The 25650-nt window shown below is 39.1% G+C and overlaps 1 protein-coding gene across 6 annotated transcripts in view; it reads left to right on the forward strand.

Annotated features, from left to right (window-relative positions):
- The window catches only part of ptprub (protein tyrosine phosphatase receptor type Ub), a 152950-nt gene that overhangs the window by 120496 nt on the left and 6804 nt on the right, over positions 1–25650 (forward strand). The window contains exons 15-28 of one of the 6 annotated variants that reach the window (XM_058647567.1): positions 870–893; positions 1120–1274; positions 1883–2070; positions 7256–7328; positions 7437–7513; positions 10520–10537; positions 12088–12124; positions 12775–12872; positions 14445–14561; positions 15524–15678; positions 18087–18222; positions 18854–19003; positions 21019–21333; positions 24064–24189. In XM_058647567.1, coding sequence (XP_058503550.1) covers positions 870–893; positions 1120–1274; positions 1883–2070; positions 7256–7328; positions 7437–7513; positions 10520–10537; positions 12088–12124; positions 12775–12872; positions 14445–14561; positions 15524–15678; positions 18087–18222; positions 18854–19003; positions 21019–21333; positions 24064–24189 — 1669 coding nt within the window. The remainder of the gene's footprint in view (positions 1–869; positions 894–1119; positions 1275–1882; positions 2071–7255; positions 7329–7436; positions 7514–10519; positions 10538–12087; positions 12125–12774; positions 12873–14444; positions 14562–15523; positions 15679–18086; positions 18223–18853; positions 19004–21018; positions 21334–24063; positions 24190–25650) is intronic. The other 5 variants (XM_058647569.1, XM_058647568.1, XM_058647571.1 and 2 more) reach the window with 5 other exon arrangements.

The following is a 25650-nucleotide window of genomic DNA, read 5'->3' on the forward strand; positions in this document are numbered from 1 at the left end:
CATTGTTTTTCTCATTACATTTTGTTTTGGAACAATTCATTAATCAGATTTTGTACATGCCAACCACTCTGAAAGGCCATGCTTTTTTAGAGAAGATGCTGGACCAACAGCCCAGAGCTGCATTGTTTTCACTCCCTAACAACTCGTCATCTGCACAGCCTATCTGAGTGTGAAGTATTTAATTAAAGACGGATGCAATTCAATTAGCCACTTAATTACACACACCAAGCAAACGCCTGACCCTTAAATGAGATGGTAATTGGGAGGGAAAAGGTGCTTTTAGAGATTATTAGTCAGTGATCCCACATGTCCACAGCAGCTCATCTACACCTTTGGCTCTGCATTAATGTAGCTGCAGCTGTGCCGGCCAAAGTTCAAGTCTCAACAAGGCTTAACCTGTCTTAGATAAGACCATGCGGCCATGACAAATGTGAAGTCACTCAAGGCACCGGCAATCATTATTAAACGGCTGACACGGTGTTCAGATAATACTGAGTAATGCTGATTTTTCGAAAGTCACCACTACTACGCACACTAGCCCAGGGCGCCGCTGCAAAGCCACCATGCATCTTGCTCCTGGGGCATTGATCGCTAAATTTACTGTGGCAGAAAGCCACGTGGTCTAGTCCTTGAAGTGTAACACCGAGACATATTCGATTGAAGGAAACACACTTTTTCTGCTTTGCTGTGGTTTTGGTTTGACAGCGCCTACATTCGCACGTGTCATGTGGCTGCCTTCACCGCCTGAACCCGAGACGAGGATGGGTCTCATTTTCACTGTAATCAATGCTTTCTGCCCTCAGCTGACATTGCTTTCATCTTACATATCTTTCTCCTAATTTTTGTTTCTCCTCCTGCACTCTTACCAGAAGGGACTACAACTCTTACTACCCGTAAGTGACTCCACCTCTTTAGTTTTCCATCGTTTTATGATTCATCATATACACGCATGTGCTTTGGCTGTCATAAGTCACAGGGAAAACAATGCTGGATATACCTAATCAGCCTTTTCTTTCTTGTTTTTTTTTCTTTTGCGTTTTCTTAATAAACATAATATTTTCTTTCTCTCACCATTCCTTTGTGTATTCTTGTCCTTCTGCTCTCTTCATCCACTAATAGAAAGCCAGTAAACATGAATAAGACACCCATTACCTACCGGCAGGAGAAGAACCATATGGGCTCCATGGAGCGCAGTTTCACCGACCAGAGCACTCTTCAGGAGGATGAAAGGATGGCTCTTTCCTTCATGGATGCACACACCTGCGGTACACGCAGTAAGATATATGCAGACTCACCGTGTTCTCAAAAGCTACTGAATGTGATTCCAAACCTTGATGTATGTCACCCTTCACTTTATTATCTCACTGACCGCCGCTCATTCTCTCTGAGAGATAGTTATCGCCCGGCATGAAAAAGATGTTTCGATACCCTCGGCTACTCACTGCCTGCAGCTGATACACAAAGAAAATCTCAGTATTTCAAAGAAAAAGAGAGAATTGTATAAGTGAAAGACATCACTTGTGATTGATGACATCACTTTTCATCTCGATCTCTTCTCTAATAGTGTCAGTCTCAGTGAAAAGGAGAAAACGGGATGTGTTTACTCTAAAAGTTGCTACACATCCTGGTCGGCGTCACCTGTCATCGGGGGCAGGGCTGCTGTCACTTCTACATAAAATCTATCATAGAGACATCTTTGCAGACAAAAACCTGTATGTGTCCATATCAGCAGGCAGTTTGCTGCCACGCCAATGTGTGGCATGTAAAATGCAAATGGTACCACAAAATGTGTTTCCTTATTTTACATCACTCCGTGTCATGTTCATGAATTTGTCCACCTGTAGTCGCACTACCATTGCAAATGTGTCTGTATCTGGTTCAGGTGATGCACGTAGCTCGGTGACTGAGGCCAGCAGTCTGCTGGGAGGCTCCCCGAGGCACCAGTGTGGACGTAAAGGCTCCCCCTACCACACGGGGCAACTCCACCCTGCCGTGCGAGTGGCTGACCTCCTCCAGCACATCAACCAAATGAAGACTGCCGAGGGCTATGGCTTTAAACAGGAATATGAGGTGAAAGGGCAATATTTATCTCCTTTCTTACACTCACAAATTAAGCCAACAGCTCTGCAGGGTCCCTGAGATCCTTAAAATATCCTTTTGCTATTCAAGGTCTAACAACGCCGTAAAATGTCTCAAATTAAATATGATCTGGGGTGGAATGAATCAACATGTTTTGTTCAGTTTTTGTTTTAGTTTACCAGCAATTACTATTTTTGCAATGTTCAATAACTATTTGTGTGGCTGTGATCCGAGCTGTTCACTTTGTAAATTGTGAATTTGTTCATTCTGGAAAATCCTTCAGACCGTGCTACTAATCAGGCAGAATTCAGTAGTTTCTCTCTGTCTGCCAACTTAATCGATGAGAGAAGGAGAGCAGAGATTATTTATGACCTTATTTCATATGTTGTGCTGTGAAAAACATAGTTTAAGAGCAGGTGGAATCAATAACTCAATCACTCAATCAACAATCATTGTTTATTTATACAGCACTTTACAATATCTGCAAGGTACTCGTAGGGCTTCACATTAAAAGAAAGAAGAAAACAAACACTCAGGAGTAAAATACACAGTAAAACATGTAAAACCAATAAACCAATAATATAAGGAAATAGCCAAAAGCCATTCTAAATAAATATCTAAATTAAAGAAACGTTCACTGCCTTATAATGTTAAAAAATATGTGTATTTACAAGAAAGCTTTAAAAGTAATTTCAAAACATGTGCTTGTACCCTGGCTTTTACTCTAAGAACACAAAATGAATAGCTGTTGCACTAAAGGCGACTATAACATAGACAATTATGCTACGAATGTGAAGTGTATACTGTACTCACACTGAGACTGTTGTATTTAACGCCCAACCTTCATTGTCAATTCAGCAGAATGACTGAATAGCTCCACGTTCTCCCATCATACAGTTAGAAAGAGAACTAGAGGCAATAAAACTCACACTTCAGTGATATACTGTGTCGAGGCAGTTTCGTCTTTAATTTTTTGCAATTGAGAAAGATTTTGAGTTTATAGGAGTCACTGAAAGCTTTATTTGCCTCTGAGGTTGTCAGTTATGTTTGAGCATCTCCTTTTCCGTGGTGAGATGATGTCTCTTCACATCCTGTGCAGAGTTGTGTTTCTGTATATCGTCGTTTAATTAAAGTCAAATCGCTCTACCTGCTTCTGTCAATGATGCACACGGTAACTTTATTTCCAGATAATTTTAGACCTAATTGAACTTATCTTTGAATAAATGATACATCCATCCTTGTGTGAATGCATATGGACAGATTTCAGTGTCTCCACGTTTAGGCCTGCTCGGTTAGCTTCACTGTCTGTCACTGTTTGTCAGTCATACTAAGGGTCAATTGTAGTCGCTATGGAGAAGTCATTTTGTTGTTGGTATGATACTTGTCAGCATTATAGGCCAACGCCTCTACTCTTATCCAAGCACCCTCCTCACCACCCACTGAAATTCATTATCTGGGTTAACAGGGTTGTCACACTATTACTAAGCATATGAATAAATTGCTCTCTTTTGGGCCAGAAGAGGACCACTGATGTGGTGTCGCTCAGACCTGATGAGGTTTCCATGAAGAGTGGGTCGCCTGTCTACTGCTAACAAAAGGCTGAGGAGGGAACCTCAGAATAACCTCCTACCAGCTAGTATTTCTCTCCCACTGCAGAAAAGAGTAACCACAATACTGTGACGCACAGCCGCTGTTAATGGTGCCCACTAAACGCAGTTTCATTGGAAGACATCTCCCACTGAAAAGTCCTCATAGTACTTCACTACTTACCCTTCTCATAGTAGTGATGCAAATACCAACCATGTGGGATTAATATAGATTATATAGACTGATATGTGGAGGGCAGAAGTTGAGCTTCACAAAACAAATCCACCAACATCCTGCTGCTCAGAGCCTTAAAACGATATCTGGATTGACAGTGAGTATTTGGCCATTTTGGCTTGAAATTTATAAGGAAGGAGAATTTCTGTTTTTCAGTTTTCATTTAAAAAACAAGTTTTGAACTTACCTTCAACTGTGTTTTTCGCATGAGTGTACTTAGTCCTGCCTTGTTAGTTTATTTCTCTCTCTCGTTTTGTACCTGTGAACAATGGAGTCCGAGCCCTAAATTGAACTGTTAGTAGAATTAGATTTTCCTTTGCGGAACATTGTCCATCCACCTCTTGCTGTTGCTGCTATTGGTAGTCGTATGATTCATAGAACCTAATGAGAGCCCAGATCTCAGAAAACATCTCCCTGGTGGAAACAATTGCAGTTTAAGAGTTTCAAACATACCTACAAGAGGAGTCCGTCCGTGTCACCAGTGGCTATTTTTATGAAAAAGGAAAACATCTTTTGTCTCTGGTTCATGGTTCCCCCTCTGGGAACTCTGCTTGTAGACTCATTACACTGTCTCTTGTGGGTAAAACACACTAAAAAAAAAAAAGAAAGAAAAAGAAAATCAATACACACCTCCTCAGTGTGAAAGTGTGTTTTGATGGAGTGTCCCTCTGTATTATGAAGTAAGAAGATGAGTATCATATTACACTCCCATGGCAGGTGTGGGTTTTTATTTCCCTGAAGAATACATGATCCAGAATTTAGTGAGTTGTAAAGGGACTCGTATGTGTGGCAGCTGCTGTCACCACCGTTACTGTATATTGGTTTTAGTTGAAGTGAGTGTGCCCGGTCAGAATTACATGTGTGGTGTGAAGATGGGGACTATTGTATAACTATTTTACCCATCAGAGTGTTCCACTTATTCACACATTGTATTTTAAAAAACTGTCACGCACACTTGTATGCAGAAGATTTTGAATATTGCTGAATTTAATCAGTTACGTACCTAGTACCTAGTACTCGTTTTGACTTTTAGTTATTGTGGTAAAAATATTTTTCCTAGTTTTTACATTCACAAGTTCATATTCATGTTTTGGTATTAACATTTAGAGCTATGTTTCTCATTCTTAAGATAGATTGTTGTGCATTGTTCTCTGTTGCTATGCTAATGTGATTTGTTGGCACGACTCTGCTTCCACTTTTTATGTATTTATAAATTATTGTTCATCACTTAGGTTCCGCTACTCATCTTCGTGTCTTCTCTAGTCTTGAACATATATACGTACTTGAATCATTGTAATGATTCTGTTTTCCATACATTTATTTATATGGAAAAAGGATCAGTATATCCACACTGATCATACTGAGTGATACTGAAAACTAAATTGGGCACAGTGCGCCTTAGTTGCACAAATAACAAATAATGCACAAGGTAAATCATTTCTGTAATTTCTTGCATCCGATTTCTCTTTTATATCAACATTATCCTTTCAACCCTCTCCCTCGATCTCGTCCAGTAAGGTTTTCTTATAAAACCTACATGTGTCCGTGTTGTTAAACTTAATAACCTCTCTTCAATAAACTGTCACCCTCTCACGGTTGCGATGCCACCATATCAGCAACAGCTGCGGTCACATGGGGAGCATGTGTGCTTGTTGTCTCTTTGTCCCAATTTCCTGAATGCAATATCTCAGTGACGCCTCAAGAACGTACTGAATAGATTTTGGCGGTTGATGGGCAATTTAACCCTAATGACACAAAAGACAATTTTGCTTAGAATCAAAATGTGAATTATATATATATATATATATTTGATATATATATATATATAAATATACATATATATGTACATTTTTACGTTTCTATAGTGGTTAATACACCAGTATGTCGAAGCTCTTTAACTGAAATGATATTTATTAGTTATCCATGAATTTTCAAATGTACTGTTTTTTAAAATAACTGGAAAAAAATAGTAAAGCACATTATTTCTTAATTAACATGTCAAATGATAGTTATTTACTTGATTCTTTTCTCAGAGAAGAAGCCTCAAATTTGGGTTTGAAAAGATGAATTCAGTTTCATATTCGCCAAATAAATAAATAAAAAGAAACATTTTAAACAGTTTTAAACAAGTCTTTCTCGTTTTAATGACAGGTGGCGTAATAGATGTGTTCAGCACTGTATATAGTCAGACAAATGAATTCCAATGAATAAAATATAGAAATAATGACATTTTATATCCAAAACACCACATTTGTGTGCATAGTTTTTCCCTGTAGTGTGATCACTTGAGCCATACAACAGTGAGGAGGTTCTAGTTCTTGTGTCTTTCCTTTCTCTGGGTCTCTCTTCTGAGCAGGTGTGTGTGTGTGTGTGTGTGTGTGTGTGTGAGCAGGGAAACAAAAAGAGCTCAGGGATCGATTGTCAAAAATGTAAAGGAAAAGAGGTCAAGAATGATGGATGAGTTGGACATTGAGAGAAATGATGATGAAGAATGATGAAGAGAGGTAGAAGAAGGTAAAGAAAATGAGTGATTCAGAGAACAAAACAGGCCCCGAGGGAATGTACATTGAAAGAACTGTAAAGTGTGAGAAGGAGGAGGAGGAGGAGGAGGGTGTAATCCCAGGCAGGATTTGGCTGGTTCTTGGCTCGCTGTGAGGAGAACTGCATTGTAATCCCCTGCTCACCATGTAGACTTGGGCAGTGTTTTGAAACCAAATTCCTCTAGTGGCTGACAACTGCAGGGGGTAGACTGGGGATCATTTTGTGTGTGCTTGTGTGTGTCTATGTGTGTTTGTGTATCTGGCTCACTGAAAGGGCTTATTTTGGCCGCGCAGTGCCTTATTACAATGTGTGAGAGGATGTGCTCTCCTGTGCATCCATGCACACAAGCGTGGGAGTATGATGTGTTATAATACATCTGAGCAACCATTCATCCAAGCAGTCGTGGCTAAAGTTTAGAGAGCATAAGCTTTCAGGGTAAAGGGTTTAATGAAAGGTCAGTTTTTGAGTTACAGTATTGTATTCATTATCTTTTACTTTCATAAACCTGCGTGCGTAAGAAATTAACCATAACCTGGACGGTCAAGGACACTTAAGTGCTCCACTACACATTAGTGTTGGCACTGATTTGTCTAATAAGACACCAAACTGTCTCCTCTCCATAGGATACAGTGACTTGATTTAAGCCCTATGACGCTGAAAGCCTTATCATGCTGAAATATTTCCTTATCAGCTATAAAACAGATGTAAAAGGGTGTGTTGAAGCTGCTATTATCTGTAGTTTGAGACATTTGAACAGTAAACATGGAGACAGTGTTGTTTAGATCTGAAGTGAGATTCTTTTTTATTCCCACAGAGTTTCTTCGATGGCTGGGACTGCACAAAGAAGAAGGACAAAACCAAAGGGAGGCATGACACATTGTCAGGATGTAGGTCATCAGAAAACATTTTATTCTGCAACAAAACATAAAACATAAAATATTGTCAAAGGTTTTTTTTTTATAAACAATCCTTTGCTGTTTTTGAATCTGTCTCAGATGATCGCCACAGAGTCAAGCTCCACCCTCTCCTGGGAGACCCCAACTCAGACTACATCAATGCCAACTATATCGATGTAAGTGTAAAGTTTTGTTCACCCTCTCTCTCTCTCTCTCTCTCTCTCTCTCTCTTTTCTACATGGGATGGAAACAGTCGGCCTCTGCTGTGACTCTGTCGCTCATACCTTTCAAAGCCACAGTCCATCGCTCTCATTCCTGTACGCCCACCAGTCTGCTGGCCCACTTTCACCTGAAAGCTTTCATCCAATCAAACACCCTCGTTTGCTGTGTTTTTGCCAGATGCCATGATTATCAATTGCTGCACTGAGTTCCTGACCCAGACTAACTCTGCTATCTCTTTTATTAAAGCAGAGTGGAATAAATGTGTTTAATGGACAGGAGATGAACCCTTTCTGTAAGATGCCACAAATCCCCCGAAATTAAATCGACATGATCACTTTTATTCAATCTGTAGATGGGCTGTGTGTGTGTGTGTGTGTGTGGGGGGGGGGGGGATGATCCCTTCCACTGTACGCCTTAATTGTCTGCCACACATGCAGGGCCACTGTAACATTCTCCCTGATCCCATGAGAAATACATGTATATGTTGCTTGATCTGCATTTCATTCATAAAAAACAGGCCGTCTTTATTCAGAAAGCAGGAGAAGAAGCAGAAGTTATTATCGAAATAAAACCAGCTATTTTACTGCCAGATGTACTGTCGATAAAAAAGTTTTATTCTGCTTCCCCTGTGAATTTGCTGTCATGGTTCTCAGTTGTTGCTTGTCATTTGACTTACGCCAAAAGGAAGCCTGGCAATCTGATACAGTCTCTTAATCTTCCAAGATTTATTTTACATGCCTCTCACTGGGACTACCATGAAGTAAATCTGGAACTCTGTGAGAAGATGAGGCAGAATGATGTTCTTCCACTCCTGTCAGAGGTTGAGAAATAATGTTACAGTCACATCCTTATAAACAATATATTACACAATTGTGACAAAATCACCTGGTCTGTATGTTGACTAAATTTTGGGTGGATGCCTGCTTCAGGCCACATTGTATCGTCCAAAAAACTTGACACCACAGCACCTTTCCCCTTCATTTATTTTTGTGTAGATAATTGCTCGTTGTGAGATGCTTTTAGGGAGTTCATGACAGTAATAGGGGATTTGAAACCTGGCCTGCTGTTCGGTCGGAAATTATTGTGAGGGTCTCTATTAGAATCGAGGGCACAGAGGTGCGGACACGAGAAGAAGAACACCACGTAAAAGCCACTACAGTGTCACTGACCTTGCAAGCTAAAAATAACTACTTAGCAATAATGGCAAACATCATGAACAACCTGTGATTATTTCAACAGAGCTTAAATGGGATATAATATTTACTCCCTCTGTAATGTTATTGCACTTTTAAAATGAAAGTAAAACAGCTCTCAGTTTGTGAGTCTTTGCATGGCAGTGTTGTGTGTAGAGGTACACAGTTTTTCATAATATGCTTAACAGCTTGCAAAGTAGGCCAGTAGATTACTGCTGTTGATAATTTACGTATCATCTTTGTATGGGCAGGTCTCTGATCTCTGATAGATAAAAAAATACACACAAGCTGAGAGTGCTTTCACACCAGAGCTTTAAATGGACCAGAGTTTGTTTCCTTGGATAGTCCGCTTCGTTTGGGCAGGTTGTGAAAGCTCATCTGAACCAGCGAACCAAAGAGAGGAAGTGAGGATCATAATGAGCAGCTTCTTGGGAAAAAACAATTAGGTTTGAACACCAAAGTAAAAACACAAACCCCAAGACTGCATAAATCTGGTGTTGCTCCATTGTTTGTTTTTGTGGTGATCAAGCCGACTGATGGGGATGAATATCCGTTTTTGGTCCTGGACAATCTGTGAGCCGGGCTGTTGTTGCTGCGTGAAGTTGTCCTGGCGGTTCGGTCTGCTTACAAAAGTGCAGTGTGAAACCAAACCACATTAAGGCGTGGAATATTTCACCTCGTCAAACTGATCCTGGTGCCCTTAATATCACAGGTTTGTACTGTAAAGCCCTGGAAACAATTATGTATTTATTACAATCAAATCTACACATGACCTTCCATCTGAGCAGGTAGAATTATATTGTATTATACTTCTATCATTGTTTTTTTTAATATGGGACTTATAAAAAGTGACTCTACTGACTTATGTTTCATTCCAGTTGCTCAGAGTGAGGATCCTTTGTGCCCAGACGGTTAATCTCTTCCTGTATCCCCATTTCAAGTTTCCTCTTCACGATATCCTCACTATTATTAAACACAGAAACTTGGGACTCTCCCAGATGATGTCATGACCCCACAGGCTGCTGTTATGGACACCGGTTATTTCAACGCTGTTTTGTAGAATCTGTTTGGTAGAGCTACATTGCTCATGAGCCATTGTTTGCTGTTGCCGTGGAGACGAGGCCAGTCAGTGGAGGAGATCAGAACAATAAACATCTCAAGACATTTCATCATTGAACATGGGAATGAAAGTGTAGCCACAGCTGTTGAGATAATCCAACACTGAACCAGAATTTAAGGATAAATAAGCTGCAGGGTGTTTCGTCAATTTTCTCAACACTGTCATCTTTGGCTCCCGCCCACCATTTGTGGTGTGAATAACAGGATTTTAGATTTTTATTTAAATGCACCAGCGCAGATGTACAGTAGATTAGAGAACTACGCATATGTATTGCTTTTATCTTGTATGATTTTTTTTTTTTTAATGATGAGTTTCATTACGATCATAGCTGTAGATGTGCTCCAACTCAGAATATCATTGTATATGGTAAAATATGTATGTGATTTATTAATGCAACCAGAAATTACTGAGAGAGCATTAATATCATGAATATCATCACTGAGTTAAGCAACATTTAAACCAGAACAGACAAATGTAAGGTCAATCGCTTTCTGCCATAGATAGATAGATAGATAGATAGATAGAGGAGCTCACCACCTCTCACCACCTCTCTGTGACCATGCTCGTCTCTACCAAAAGCTTCTTTCATTAACTAGTCTGTGTGTGTTCTGTTTTTTACTCCCCATTTCCGACCTTGGACCCTGTAGATTCGGATTAACAGGGAAGTAAGTACTCCACTGCTCGTTCTTCAGCCTGCCATCGCTTTGTTTTTTTGCTCTTCTCATCTTTTCCCTTCCCACTTCCCTCTCCTTTTTACACCACTTTCCTCTATCCACAAGTGCTCAAAGGTCAGTGTGTTTCAGGTTTATCCGTATTTCTAAAAATTATTTTTTAAATAAACACAAGGAGATGTGTCCTGTCTGGGGAAAGGACCCCGCTGTCTGTGTTAGCTCTTATAAGTGGCTGAGACGGAGGATTAGTTGCTCTGTTGACCATCTTAAGTGGAAGAGTGGTAGCGTTCATGCTGATAGTGTGTGGCCAGGGCCAGAGGAATTGTGGATAGAACTCCTCACAGCACTGCTCATCCATCTTCATTTCTATCTTTTCCAAGATTAGAGTGGATGCAATTCAGTTTAGCGTTCCATCATCACCATGGATTGCTAGGAAGATGCCTTCCTACAAAAACAGTTTGTCAGGGAGGGTGGTTGGCCCCATTGTACTGATCTGAGAGCTGGTGGGCTTGTTCAGATTATTCCTGACCTGTCTTCTCTGCTCTACGCAGTCATGTCAATGAATACCAATGCTAATTATCCTTTCAGCTGCAACATCAGTGTGGTTTTCTCAGAGAGGTTTTCATAGACACTCAGAAAGAAGTGTCACCCAAGATGAGATGAGCGGAACTTAATTTCAGGAGGACTTTCCTCAAACAGCTTTGCTTGGACGCTAAGTGCTCAAAGTGGCTCGAGTGTCCTTTGTCACATTTATTCCCCTCAAGGCAGTCGAGGTGACATCTCATTGTGCATTCATATTCAACTCATACTCACTGTGTGTAAATGTCTGTCATCCATATCAAAGGCTGACACACCTTTTGATATGAAGGCTCTCAGACCACTTTGGTGTCATATATGTACTAAAATTCACTGTGCACATCAGAGTTTGCCCCAAAAACCTGTTTTATGTTGGTGATATGAACCTAGGTGAAACCTCTGTAATATAATTCATGGAGATAAGGTTTTTTTGAGTTTATTTTTTCTTTTTTTAAGGAGAAAAGGAGTTTTTCTGTATTAATTCGTCATCTTACATATATAACATATTGTATCTTTGGAGAAAATGTATTTGTTTTTATGGGAAAGAAAAAGAGTTTGACAAATAAATCGAATAGCTGAAATGGAGGACTGTGCCCCATGAGTTCCTTTGTCATATCTTTATTAAACTGTCACAGGGATTCAGGCTGCATTCACTCACCGAGCCCGACTCGCTTTAGAAATCACTTTTTCAGGGATTCATCAGCAGTGCGTCAAAATGCTGCTCAAGTGCTCCAAACTCTGAGGTGCAGAGGGTAAAGACATGGTCTGTAGTCAGCGATCGGTCAGACAGATCAGGAGTTACACAGGAAACCCGGTTCATGGGTGAGGAGAGTGGGTCAGGTGGAGAGCAGAATGTAGAAAAGGGGAAGATAAAAAAAGGGGTGAGAGAGAGCGACACCCTCCCATATACAGCTGTGCCTGAGGTGCAGATGTCTTACTCAGCATGTCATCCCTCTTCTTTCTTCCAGGGCTACCATCGATCCAACCACTTCATCGCCACTCAGGGTGAGTATCCCAGCAAGGCTATAGTGTGTACGTGTGTGTGTGTGTGTGTGAATTCAGCACCTTTAGTTGCTCTGTAATAAATTGATGATGATCCAGCCAATGAGCCTACTCATGCTCAGTCCTTCACCAAAATGATCTCTCTGGCAAATCTAAAGGTGACTTCCAGCCCACAAAGGCTGTGTTAGTGATTACATTGAATTATGAGAATTTGAAGAGGTGATTAATTAAACACATTAAGTGCAGCTTCTTAATCTCTGTGACATATTCATCGGCGTGTTCATCGTCCGTGAGAGAATGTCTGCATTCGTGCTACAACTCGTCATTAAGTTGTTTGGTCCATAAAATGGCAGAAAATGTTGTTTCACCAACCACAAAATGTGTTTTGTCCCAACTGTGTTTTTTTTATTATCTGAAGCAAATGAATCATATAAATAATACAAAAAAAAATATTAATAGACACTCAAACTGATTAATCAATTGTGAAAATATTGGCACTTTATTAAGTAACTGATGAATAACGCCCATCACTTTGGTTGTGATAACACAAGGTTTCACAGCGGCAAGCAAATTCTCTTCCTGATTGAGAGGGCAGGCTGTGATGCTCCGATTCTTGTCCATTCATTGTTATTTTTTTCCCACCTTCCCACTAGGACCCAAGCAGGAGACTCTATATGATTTTTGGAGGATGGTATGGCAGGAAAATTGTTTCAGCATCGTCATGATCACTAAACTGGTGGAGGTTGGCAGGGTAAGTGATGTGCATTCCCCACCTCGCCCGCTGTCAGCGCCTGGCACTAAAAAGAATCCCACATTTTCCACAAGTGAACATGCTGGTTTCTGTCTGAGAGGGTTTTGTTCAGCAGAGATCTCACGGGACCTTGGTTTCCAGCCTTTATGCCAAACTAAACTAAGACTTGAGTGTGGTATCAATTAAATGGTCTTTTTTAACGATATGTAGAACAATCTTGGTGCCAGTTAAATTTCAAAGACCAGTGTATATATATATATATATTTATTTATATATATATATATATATATATATATATATATATATATATATATTTATATTTATTTATATATGTATGTATGTATATATATATATATATTTATTTATATATATGTATGTATGTATATATATATATTTATTTATATATGTATATATATATATATATTTATGTATGTATGTATATATATATATATATTTATTTATATATATATACATATGTATACTGCATATTTACACAGGTTTAATGTCTATACAGTAGTGCTGTTATTTGCCACCTCACATGAATATCTTTAGCATTGTGTTCTTGCTTATCCTTTACACCCTATGCAAATGACACATATGCCTCAGTGGATACTTGAAGTTACATTTCAGTTCAGTTTACCGTCCTAACAATTCAGGCAATAGTCAACAAATGCGCACTGGTCTGTGTGGCTACATGTGTGGTATTAAATAAAAAGAACTTTCTTTTGTCCCTGAAGCTGGTGAAAACAATTTGTGCCTCCAGTTCATTATGCTTTCCGCCATTATGTGATTATTGTTTTTGTTTTGTTTTTTCATCTTTGCCCTCCAAGATGAAATATCTGCAGAGAAGCAGGTTGTTTTTGTTCTTCCGCAGCATCTGAGGTGTAGCAATCGTATGTTTTCATCTTATTAAAATTCACACCAATATTTCTCTGTTCTAGTTAAACAAACAAGTAGAGGAATTTGCTGTAATTACTTTTTAATTATCATTGCTTAATATAAAATGATAACGGCACATGCAATCTCTTTTTAATATTTTACTGTCAAACGAATTTTTGAAATGAATCTTGTGAGATGTTATTGCAAATTTTAATCATGAATTAGGTCTGAATTTCATCTCAGTTTCTAATAGAATGGAATTTGTACAAATCCAAAATAGGCAAGTTACAATGTTACAAAATTGCTTTTCATAAATTTTGTATATATGTATATATATGTACATGTATATACATACACATGTATTTATATATATATATATATATATATATAAATTGGGCTCTTTGTACTAAATAGATTTACAAAACAAACTGATATAATTGTTAGTTTGCTCTCAACCCCCAGTCCACTTAAATACAATTTGGTCAAATGCATATGCCTTTTTTCACATCAGGGGGAAGGGCATAGATTTGAGAGATTTCCGTAAAAAAAAAAAAGAGAGGTTAAAAGAGACATTCAACCCTCCAAATGCAACTAACAAGATGAATTCACTTCCACTTTCACAGTTTAGCAGGTGCATTTACAATGAATGTCCGCATGAGGTTTTAACGCCGTTTCCTCACTGATTTTTAACAGGTTAAATGCTGTAAATACTGGCCAGATGACAGCGAGATGTACGGTGACATCAAAATCACTCTGCTCAAGACAGAGACCCTGGCTGAATACACAGTTCGTACCTTTGCCCTAGAAAGGGTGAGTTTACACTTCACATGCACCTTCTTTTGCATTTGCTAATACTTTTTATAATGTTCTTAGTTTTACAGCAACATATAATATTGTGTTACTCCAAACGGCTTTTATTTCTTTCTGTGGATCATAACTGCACCATGTTTCCCTGTTACCTGGAAAAGCAAGAATTAAATATAGAACTAGTGCCTTTATAGGACAGATTAGACACTTGACAGGGCTTAGTGATGATAGGCATGAGGTCCACATGGAATTAACATCAACTATCTGAATTTTCTTGTCATCTTACCAACATTGCAGTAGAAGTGTTGTGCCCCCAAATGGCTTCCATCCTTTCACTTCCCCAGGGATCTCTCTTTGGAAGGGCTTAGAGCAACACTGGAGTGACAGTGGCACAAACCTGGCATTATCGTCGCACTGTCAAAGTCGCTCTCTATGAGTACCCACTGCTGCATATTTAAATTGGCACAAATTTAGGAGCTGGTGACAGCTTGATTTTTTTTTTTTTTAGCTCTTTTCCTTCTTTTTTTGATTTCTGTCATTAGCAAATCTTTGCTTTGCATTGCTTTACTCAGGCAATCTGTACAGAGGAAGCAATTGCTGTGTGACTGCAGCAGCCTCCCAGGAGAGCGGAGCAACCTCCCAGCCCTCCCTGAGCTCCGAGAGCCTCAGTAATTCCTTTCTGCGTGTCTGTCAGACTACAGTTGCTGCTAGCATGTGATGCCTGGAGGCCTTGCTGTCATAGATGACCTAACACCCCACATAAAATAATGTCCTGGTTGTCATCACACTGAAACAAAACCTCCTCTGTGTCTCTCATGGAGGTGGAATGCCTCTGAATGGATGGGAGCATGCCTTTGATGAAATGATAGCCTGTAGGCTACTCGATGCAAGACATGCAAGACATGTAAAATGCAGTGTTGCACGTGTAATGCAAGTGCTAATGTGTACTCTGTTTGTTTGGACAGAGAGGATACTCAACCAAGCACGAGGTGCGTCAGTTCCACTTTACGTCCTGGCCTGAGCACGGCGTGCCATATCACGCCACTGGACTGTTGGCCTTTATACGAAGAGTGAAAGCCTCAACACCTCCTGATGCTGGCCCAGTGGTGGTCCACTGCAGGTAGCACATTAACTCAAGGGCTGTAACATGTAGTGTGTAATAATATTTAGCTTTTATTGAAGCAGGTGAAATGGCCACGAAGGCAGCAGAATACATTACAATAGCAGTAATGGTACAAAAAAAGACACCTTTCACACACTCAAAGAACTTAAACACAACATCCAGTCAATATGCAATAAAAGGGGCACTTACCGTAACTTTCAATCATTTAGTAATAGTGAGGGATGCCATATTATTTCTATTGCAATTTTTATCAACTCGCTTAATATCAACGGTAATAATGTAGTAATACAAAACAATAATACATGTTAGTTCCAAAGTAATAGAATTCCTACCATCCGTGTAATACATTCACATGATCAAAATTTATAACAACCATATTATAAAGTTAAAGTTTATCACCATATCTAAATAACAATTACATTTTTTATGTATTTGTTTTTTGGCTTCCTTTTTGTTTTATTTATGTCAGATGACCTTCTCGACACAACCCTCCCATTCATCTGGTTCAATGAGCAATGGGGATTTTGAACCAGCAACCCTTCAGTTAAATCCCCCTAAAACTGATTATATAAACCATCTGTCAATCCTGTTACTCTTGCCATAATTAAAAAATAAAAAATACATGTCATTTAGCAGACGCTTTTATCCAAAGCGACTTACAATGGAATTGAGTACAATCAGCCATGGGTGGGATCGAACTTGCGACCATGATGTCTTTCACACACAGGGCAGGGTCTTAACCACTGAGCCACTCCACCGTATAATTAATTCTATCTTGTAGTATTTTATCATATTTATGTGAAGAGACTGATGGAGGCAGCTGTAGGCAGAGTGGTTTAGCACGGAGGGTCCAAAACATTTTTGTAATGTCTAATGATGTCATTGCACTTGTAATTTTCTTAGAAGTTGTTTATAAAGTGCATTTGAGAAACGACAAGTGCTGTCTAAAAAAAACTATAAACATGTCAGAAAAATAAATATTCTTCCATCTATTTGCACTCTTAAAAGAAAAATACAACCATTCACCTTCTGAAAGCTCCATGTGTCTTTAAACAAATGTCTGTTACATTCAAGCATTTGCCAAATGAGTTTACACAAGGCTGATTAAGCCATCTGCTCCATGCGGCTCTTTATATTTCTCAGTATCATTGTTGGTGTTTTAAATCTCATGTTTCCTTCCAACATTCACACACTGCTGCAAGGGAGTGATTATTTGTTACATCATGACTTCCTGTGGACCAACATAGTCCTAGTAAAGCAAGATGGCTACAACTGGTCGTCAAGTATGTCTTAAAATACCATGAAGCTACTACAAAAAGTTTCAAATGTGGATTTGACTGCTGAAAGTACCTGGATTTTCCAGTTATGTGTTCAAGATTTAAATGCAGAATATGCAGGAATTGCACACTGGTGTTTGAAAACACAGCAAAAGAAGGCCCCTCCTACCCTGCTCACTACGAGTAACATGCAGTCTTTCAAAGCAAAGTTACCAACACCTGGGCCACACATCCTATCACATATAACTCCCCCACATATCCGGCAAGTAGCACTTATTCAGAGGATGCTTCAAAAAGAGAAAGACTTGCCCCACCTACCAGCTTGGAAAAAAGAGTGGGTCCAAAGATATCCCAAATAAACATCTGGTGTCAGACCCCACTCAACAGCTCTCTGGCAACAACCTCCCAAAGAAACAATGGTCAACCCTCAGTAGATTCAGGACTGAACTTGGCCCCTGCTTGGCCAGCCTTCAGGCTTGAGGACTTTGCATTCGCTAAATAAAAGTCATCCAGATCATAGTCAAAATCCAGTTGCCTACAGCTAACGATGGAAAGTGACTTAACTGTCTCACAGTAAAGAGACCGGCTTTTACTCTTCATCCCCGTCTTCTCCTTCAAGACCAGCCCCAGATTCACTCTGGTTTTTAACTGCTTTTGTCCCCGGAGTGTTTAGCGTCACTAAACCTGCATTTCTTAGGTGCTGTGTCCACCATTACAGAAGCTTTTGATACCTGCCCATCTGTAACCTTACTGTGCCACCCCATCTTTGCTGTTACTGGCCGGAAACACTGGACAAACATCAGCGCCCTCAAATGACCTGACCCAGAGCGAAACAGAGATAACAATAAAAACCTGCAGTGTGCTGTGTCTCTGCAGATAAAAGTGGCACACTGAGGATGATTGACGAGGATTACCTTTGGGTTAATCTACACTTTGATTATTAGGAAAATTCTGCATAATCTACCTCTAAGTTTAATTGCCATACCTTTATAAGTACCATTTGGCACATGACCCCTATCTGTTAAAGACGCTCCCGTTTCTTTAAATTATGAAAACACCACAGCAGACACTCTTTATACTCTAAGCTGTTTATGATTCCTCCTGAAAGATGCTCCTCTTTAATTTCAGTGTTGGGGCGGGCCGCACTGGCTGCTACATCGTCCTGGATGTCATGTTGGACATGGCCGAGTGTGAGGGCGTGGTGGATATCTACAACTGTGTCAAAACGCTCTGCTCTCGACGCATCAACATGATCCAGACAGAGGTCAGGTCAACAGCAAACCACCTCGTTTTAAAACCAATTTTTCCACATTTTTAATGCATAATACTTTATATTCAAGATGTTACATCACGTGGCATAATGTGGGCTTTTAAACAATTTGATTTTCCCTCCTGTTGTTGGAAATATCTGGTGCTGAGTTATTATATTCCCCCTCTAGGATTTATGTAAAGGTCATTGCAATAGTTCCGGAGAAAGGACTCACATTGTCTAACAGTGGGCTTCGTAGGCACGGCATTGTTCTTTTAGATATGAAGATAATTTGCATATTCACCGCATATTATGTAAATCAAACATTGACTTAGCTGTTTATTAAATTTGTAATTATTTGCAGGGGTGCTTTAATTAAATGCTCACTGCTTGTGTTTGTTTACTTAGAAATATTTATGTATTCTCCAACAGCTTTGATACACTACCAACATGATAACACATGTTTAATTCAGAAACAAAGCAGGTTATGAAAAATCTGTTATTCATGCTGTTTATTTATTTACACCTACATATTATCATAACCTGTGCCAGCCTCCCTCCTTTTTTTATGTCTGTTTTGCTTTTTGCACACATGAAACGTGCTCTCACCTGTTACATGAAACCCATTAGCCTTTCGTCCTTTCAGGAGCAGTACATCTTTATCCACGATGCCATTTTGGAGGCCTGCCTGTGCGGAGAAACGGCCATCCTGGTGAATGAGTTCGCTGTCACCTACAAAGAAATGCTGCGAGTGGATTCCCAGAGTAATTCCTCTCAGCTACGGGAAGAGTTCCAGGTCAGTCCTGTGCTGGACAATGGATCAGCAGCTCCCCGATCAATTTTTAATCACAGATTAATTTTGTTAAAATGTGAACCCATTAACATATGAAACATGCAGACTCACATTCTTAATTATACAGCCCACACACAGCAATCTGTATTCATAATGCACTTTATTTAATGTTGTCTATGAAACATCTTCAATAACCTAAATAGACAGGACCTTACTGGCATTTCTGCTGCTACAGGTAAAATGTCTTTACTAAAAACAATCATATTAACTCCTACTACAGTAACACTTTACATTACAATACAGTGACAGTGATGATCATTTTGTAATAGGGATGTTTGGTAAGAACAATGTGTAATAATAGTGTGTTTACGAGGAGTAAAAACAGTAATACCATGTTATTTCCAAAGTAATATCTAAGTAGTAGCTTAGTAATGAGTAATATTGTACTGTACTACCCTCACATGAAAATAATCGAGACTCAAAATGAATCATCACCATATAAAAAGGTTTCACGCACATTTTCCATTGTTGTTTGTAAGCTAATACCATTGAGAAAATATGGTATTTAACATAAACGATTGTAAATATTATGACTGAATAAAATGCTACTTTGAAGGCTACCACTGTAAAACTAATAGTAACACAAACAAACACTGCACACTGTTTATTTCATCACTTTGTTTCTAACTCTATTAAATGTATATTTCCACCTCTAATAATATCAATGAGGATATTACTGGATGTTTTAAATTGGATACAGTCACACCGTTCACACTCATGATATAGTACTGTAGTGTGTACAATCTGGGAAGTGTTGTATCATACATACATTGTATATTTATACCAAATATAATGTTGTGTGATATTTATTGTCTGTTTTGATATTCAGACAACTGCATAAACACCATTATGTCTACCCTGCTGTGGAAATTAAAGCAGAGGCATTTTTAAAAATGAGCAGATGCAGAACAAATAGACTAATGGATAACATGTCTCTGTGTGTGTGTTTTTGTGCAGAAGTGAAGTTATTTTCCTTTCATTTTAAATTGAAGTCCCTCTATCATTGAATTCTGTCGCCTGGTTTTGCAGGAATGTTGTCTCAGAAGATTTTATTAGAGAGAAGAGAGCCAGCTGTGCTCTCGTATGCTGTACCTGCTTTTTACTCTGCTTCCCACTCTCCTTCCCGCGCTGCAGTGCTCAGCCAGCAGCCACACGGATTCCAGGTTCATTTCAAAGCAATACTGGAAAAGGCTTATGCCCATCTGTAAAATGCATACAGTTTAATTCTGATATAGTTCCTATGACCGATGTATACCATACACTAACCCTCTGGATTAGGGTAGAGTAGGTGATACCACACATACTCATTACAAGCTATTGTTTTTCTCATAAAGGGACATGTTACATTGGTTTCTTTGAGCTTGTAAACAAATCTGTCTGACATTGTTGCTGAAAGCCTCTCCACGGCCCAATCATCGCTGTGTTTGCCTTTTACTCTGACGTTCTGCAGACAGCACTCAGCCAACTGGTCGTACTGAGATCAGCAAGTCACAGATCTATTATTGATGCAGTGTATCAATGAAACCCAACGGGATTAATCCACATATTTCTTTCACGTTGTCTCATTTAATTACAGCCAAATGAACAAAGAAGTCATCAAAGAAAATCTCTATGGAATATTTCCTTTTGAGGTTTTTTTTTTTTAAAACTTCATTACATTCCCTTTTATTATGCTGCTTGCATATGCACCCTTTATTATTTTAAATCAGTTTCTCAGCGATAAGTTGTGAGTGTTAAGGATTCCTCCATTTAAAATGATTAGATTCTTGGATTTGTCTGCATCCTGGTCTTCTCAGCTTGATACTTTTTTTTCCTTTTTCCTCCTCCTCCTTAACATCTTTGATTTCCTCTGTTGTGTCTCCCCACTCCTCACGCCTCCCATCGTTTAAATGGTTGCTTAATTCTGTGTCATCTTGTTCTCACTTGCATCTCATCCCTTTTAACATTTCCATTTGCAGACTCTCAACTCTGTGACTCCCCACTTGGATGTGGAAGAATGCAGTATTGCCCTGTTGCCCAGAAACCGAGAAAAGAACCGCAGCATGGACGTCCTGCCGCCCGACCGTGCCCTCGCCTTCCTGGTTACGACAGAGGGGGAGAGCAACAATTATATCAATGCTGCTCTCGCCGACAGCTTCCATCGGCAGGCCGCTTTCATCGTGACCCCACACCCTCTGCCTGGCACCACGGCAGACTTTTGGAGGCTGGTCTTTGACTACGGCTGCACAGCTGTTGTCATGCTTAATCAACTCAACCAGTCAAACTCTGCCTGGGTAAGGTCAAACTGTTAACTTATTGCCTCTAATTTGATGATTGTTTGAGTTCAGTACTTCTATAGTCTAGATGTTACGTAGCCCCAGAAATGACATGGGGGGAAAAAAAACTCTAATTTGTGGCCACGAAATAACTATAACTGTTCATTCCCATCAACTTGGACAGCTGGGTAAGCAAATGGAGCGCACCCTCACTTGAAACTGTGAAGCTAAACCAAATTTAGAAAGAATTTGCGATCAATAACATTTAAACACATCATTGTTGAAACAAACTTCAACCTCATTTGCATTTGAAACTGCACTGATCTGCACGTGCAGTCGTCAGTGGGAATACACGGTGTATTATCATGTACATTACCACTGTGACATTTACTGAGCAGAAGTAAAGACTCTATTTTGATGAAAATTAGGTTGTAGCTTGTTGTCTACATCAGTATGATTCAAAATGTGTCTCCAACAATGTTATTGATGGTGGAAGTTTGGATCTGTGAATATCTTTCTAACTTAATGATTAATTAATCATGCAGTCATGCTTCAGCCCTCTACGTAAGATGTTATCTGAACTTCACTTGAGACTATTCGGTTAACACACAGTCACCTCAGTATTTCTGTATCCGTGCCCAGGATTACTTCCTCCATGCCATTTTGTTGGGCTTTGATCCCTGACCACATTAATCTCAAGGCACAACTAGATATCACCGCCCCAGATTTTTTCTTCCCCTCTTCAAGCCATGTCTCTGGAGAAAAGGCTTGCATTACCCTCTAGCCAGTCTTTGTGTTTGCGTCCCACTTTTTCCTCTGAGCATATGTCTTTCCATGCACTGCAATATTCCCTGCTCTTTCTATAGCACTTAAAATAAAGAGTAGGAACGTAACAATGAGATTCAAGCTGAAGATTAGAAAATCAAATGAAGCACTCTGAAGAAACGATTCAAAGAGTGTCATGAATATGTTTCAGAAGAGACTTCACTACGCGTCTTCACGGCTTCAAGTACTTAAAGCCTCTTGGTAGCCTGAGCTTCTATGAGAAGCTAATCCATATGACTGGAGCCTTAACAAACAAAGCCTGAGCTCCCACATGAAGACGGCTAGATAATCACGTGCCATGCTGAAGGAGGCTTTAAAAGTCGGCAATAGATTGTTAAGTCTGTTTATAAATATATAGGCATGGAGCTCTGTTATATCAATTTGTCCTTTATTTTCTGTGTCGGCATCGATGGAATTAAATTGTGTAATATTTACTGTCACTAAAAGAATGGAATAACCTCACCGCTCGGGTGAATTCAACAAACCCACAGTAGTAATATGTAAATCTAGATTCATTCTGGTTTAATGTAAATTAAAAGACTGAAATGTTTTCATTTTATTGTCAGTAATTTATATACAAATCAGGAATACCAGAACATTACACATTATATATATGTATATATATATATATATATATATATATATATATATATTTAAATGTATTTATTTATTTATTAATAATGCAACATTTACAGGATTTACAGAGTCAATGTTTAAAGGTTTACCATGAGTTTCTAACTCTGTGTCACAGTCTATTACAAATATTGCTATGTTATATTATGAAACGTTTTCTTTCTAACGTCGACACTAGTAAAACAATCCTGAACAGTTCTTTGGACAATGCAAATGCAATGTAGACACAATTATGTAGAGACTATCATCAATATCAGTGACGCTGCTAGTTCTTAGTGGTCCATTATCTTGTCTTTAATTTGTTTTCCGAAATGTTATTTTTTTTTTGCATTTTCTTTTTTAGGAAATTAAAAAACAGTTACAGTAGACCATAATTGGCTCAGTTTGATCAGCAGGTTGTAGTTGAAGGTTGAAGAAAGTGTGAGTGATTATAGTGAAGAAAATAGAAATAGATTTCATTCCTGCAGCTTACTGCATGTTTACTCTAAACTGAAATAAAATGATTAATTATTATTCCCTTTGGTTCCGCACCTCGCACATCATTGTTCATTGCGTTGAGTACATTTGCCTAAGGATATAAACATTACTGCTGATGATTTTCACAGTAGTTACTAGCTACCCAGTGTTCATGGTAGGAGTAGCCTACTTCCCCAAAAAATATGTGTTAAAATTACTACTGACATAGCCTTTAAAAGCCTAGTGGGAGATTGTTGCTGTAAATGATTTCAATCCTTAAATCTTAGATATGATGTGCTCATTAAATGACAGTTGCACTGTTATGGCTTTTCTGCATGCACTGGAAATTAAAACAAACTAAGATATTTGAGGTATCTGTGTTCAGTCCTGCTATTCCATGCCCAAGCATTTCAGTCTTTTTCGATCTCTCCTGAAAATATTTTATTTTACTTTTTAAAAGATCTTGTTAAGGAGTTTGTCATAGTTTATTTGTGATATATGAGAACTCTGCCTTCTTATTTTCACAGTCTCTTAAATCACATTACATCTCTCCTTCACCACACTGCTTATTGATACTAGTGCCACACCATTATGTCTGTATAGGCACACACTCACAGTACTTTTGTCTTTGTTATTGCTGTATGTCTCTCCAACTATACTACTCAAGTATATGCATATATATATATATATATATATATATATATTCTCTTTTTATATTAAAACCACATGCATATAGACCACAACTTTGGCCACAACCGCTGAACAATTTATTAGTTCCAGTACTGTATCTGCCACATTTCATCAGTGATGATATAATCTCCTTTCCACCTGCAGCCATGTGTTCAGTACTGGCCGGAACCTGGTTTACAGCAGTATGGACCCATGGAAGTGGAGTTTCTGTCCATGTCAGCTGACGACGATGTTATTACCCGTCTATTTCGGGTCAAAAACGTCACAAGGGTGAGTCATAATGGTGCCAGAAAGGCTGCCGTGAACATGTTGTTGCACTCAGTGTTGTTTCACAAAATGATAACTTACAAATGCATTAGCTACAGTATTTTTTGAGCTGCCACCTGTAATATCTGCCTAAAAGGCTCACAAAACAACTCAGAGTTGTAGTATTGCAGGCTTGGCTATAAATAAAAAGTGTGTTACTGAAACCTTCAGGTGATAGTTTGAATTTCTCAGCAACTTCTTGTATGTACAGAAACTCAAAGGCTAAATGTTTTATCAATGTTTTGACTCTGGATGAGTGCCTCTCCACCATTATCTTTCTACATTGCTTTCTCATTTATGCACAATAACACTTCCCCAGCCTCAGCTTGTGTCTTATGGGACACATGTGGTTGTCAAATAAATGCACTCTGAAATAAATACACTTTAAAATATAGACTGCGGAATTGTACCGAACACAGTGGCAGATCTGTAAAAAAGAAATGTATTCATAGACTCACTGTATTATGCATACTACAAAAGACATTGTTTTGATATTCATCAGTCCAGAAAATTGTGTCATCACCACCATTGTATCCATAAATTGTTCCCTGAAGAGCAATACATATTTTGAGAACTTCCTTTTTATGAACAAAAAAACATGCAAGAGAAGTCAATTGACATGCATGGATTAAAGGTCAGTGTCTTTCTTTTTCAATTTATTCTAGTCATTACCTAGATAGGTGTCTTCACTCTGCAGTTAGCATGCTGAAGAGGATTTTCATCATGGTAATACATGACATGTTGACATTACATTTTACAGTTACTCTTTTCAGGTAGCAAATCAGATTAGTTCATTCAAAGTAAGTCAAATGTAAAACGTGCATAATTGGACTGGCCACATGGTTGGTGTAGTGGTTAGCAATCTTGCCTTTGCAGCAAGAAAACCCGGATTCAAGCCCCCGTTGGAACAAGGGCATTTCTGCGTGGAGTTTGCATGTTCTCTCCATGTGCATGGGTTTTCTCCAGGTTCTCCGGCTTCATAATATGGGGGATTAGGTTAAATGGTCACTCTAAATTGACCATAGGTGTGAATGTGAGAGTGAATGTTTGTTAGTCTCTGTGTGTGGCCCTGCGATGGACTGGTGAACTGTCTAGGGTGTACCCCGCCTATGTCAGCTGAGATTGGCACAGCACCCCCCGCGACCCTCCGGTGGAGGATCAAGCGGTAGATAATGGATGGATGGATAATTGGACTGATCTTATGAAAAAGGCTAAATAAAAACACACACTGACTTTTCTACCAAGGTAGAGAGAGCTCAGGTCCTCTATCAGAGGCCTGGGAGCCTGAGGGTTCTGCACAGTATCTTAGCTGTTCCTATGACTGCGCTTTGCTGGACAGAGATCTCAGATGTTGATCCTGGAATCTGTTGGAACCACTCTCCCAGTTTGGGCCTTTACTTTCCACATCTTCTCTAGCTCCTTTTT

The sequence above is a fragment of the Solea solea genome, chromosome 13 (genome assembly GCF_958295425.1).
Source record: "Solea solea chromosome 13, fSolSol10.1, whole genome shotgun sequence".
NCBI classification, from domain to species: Eukaryota; Metazoa; Chordata; class Actinopteri; order Pleuronectiformes; family Soleidae; genus Solea; species Solea solea.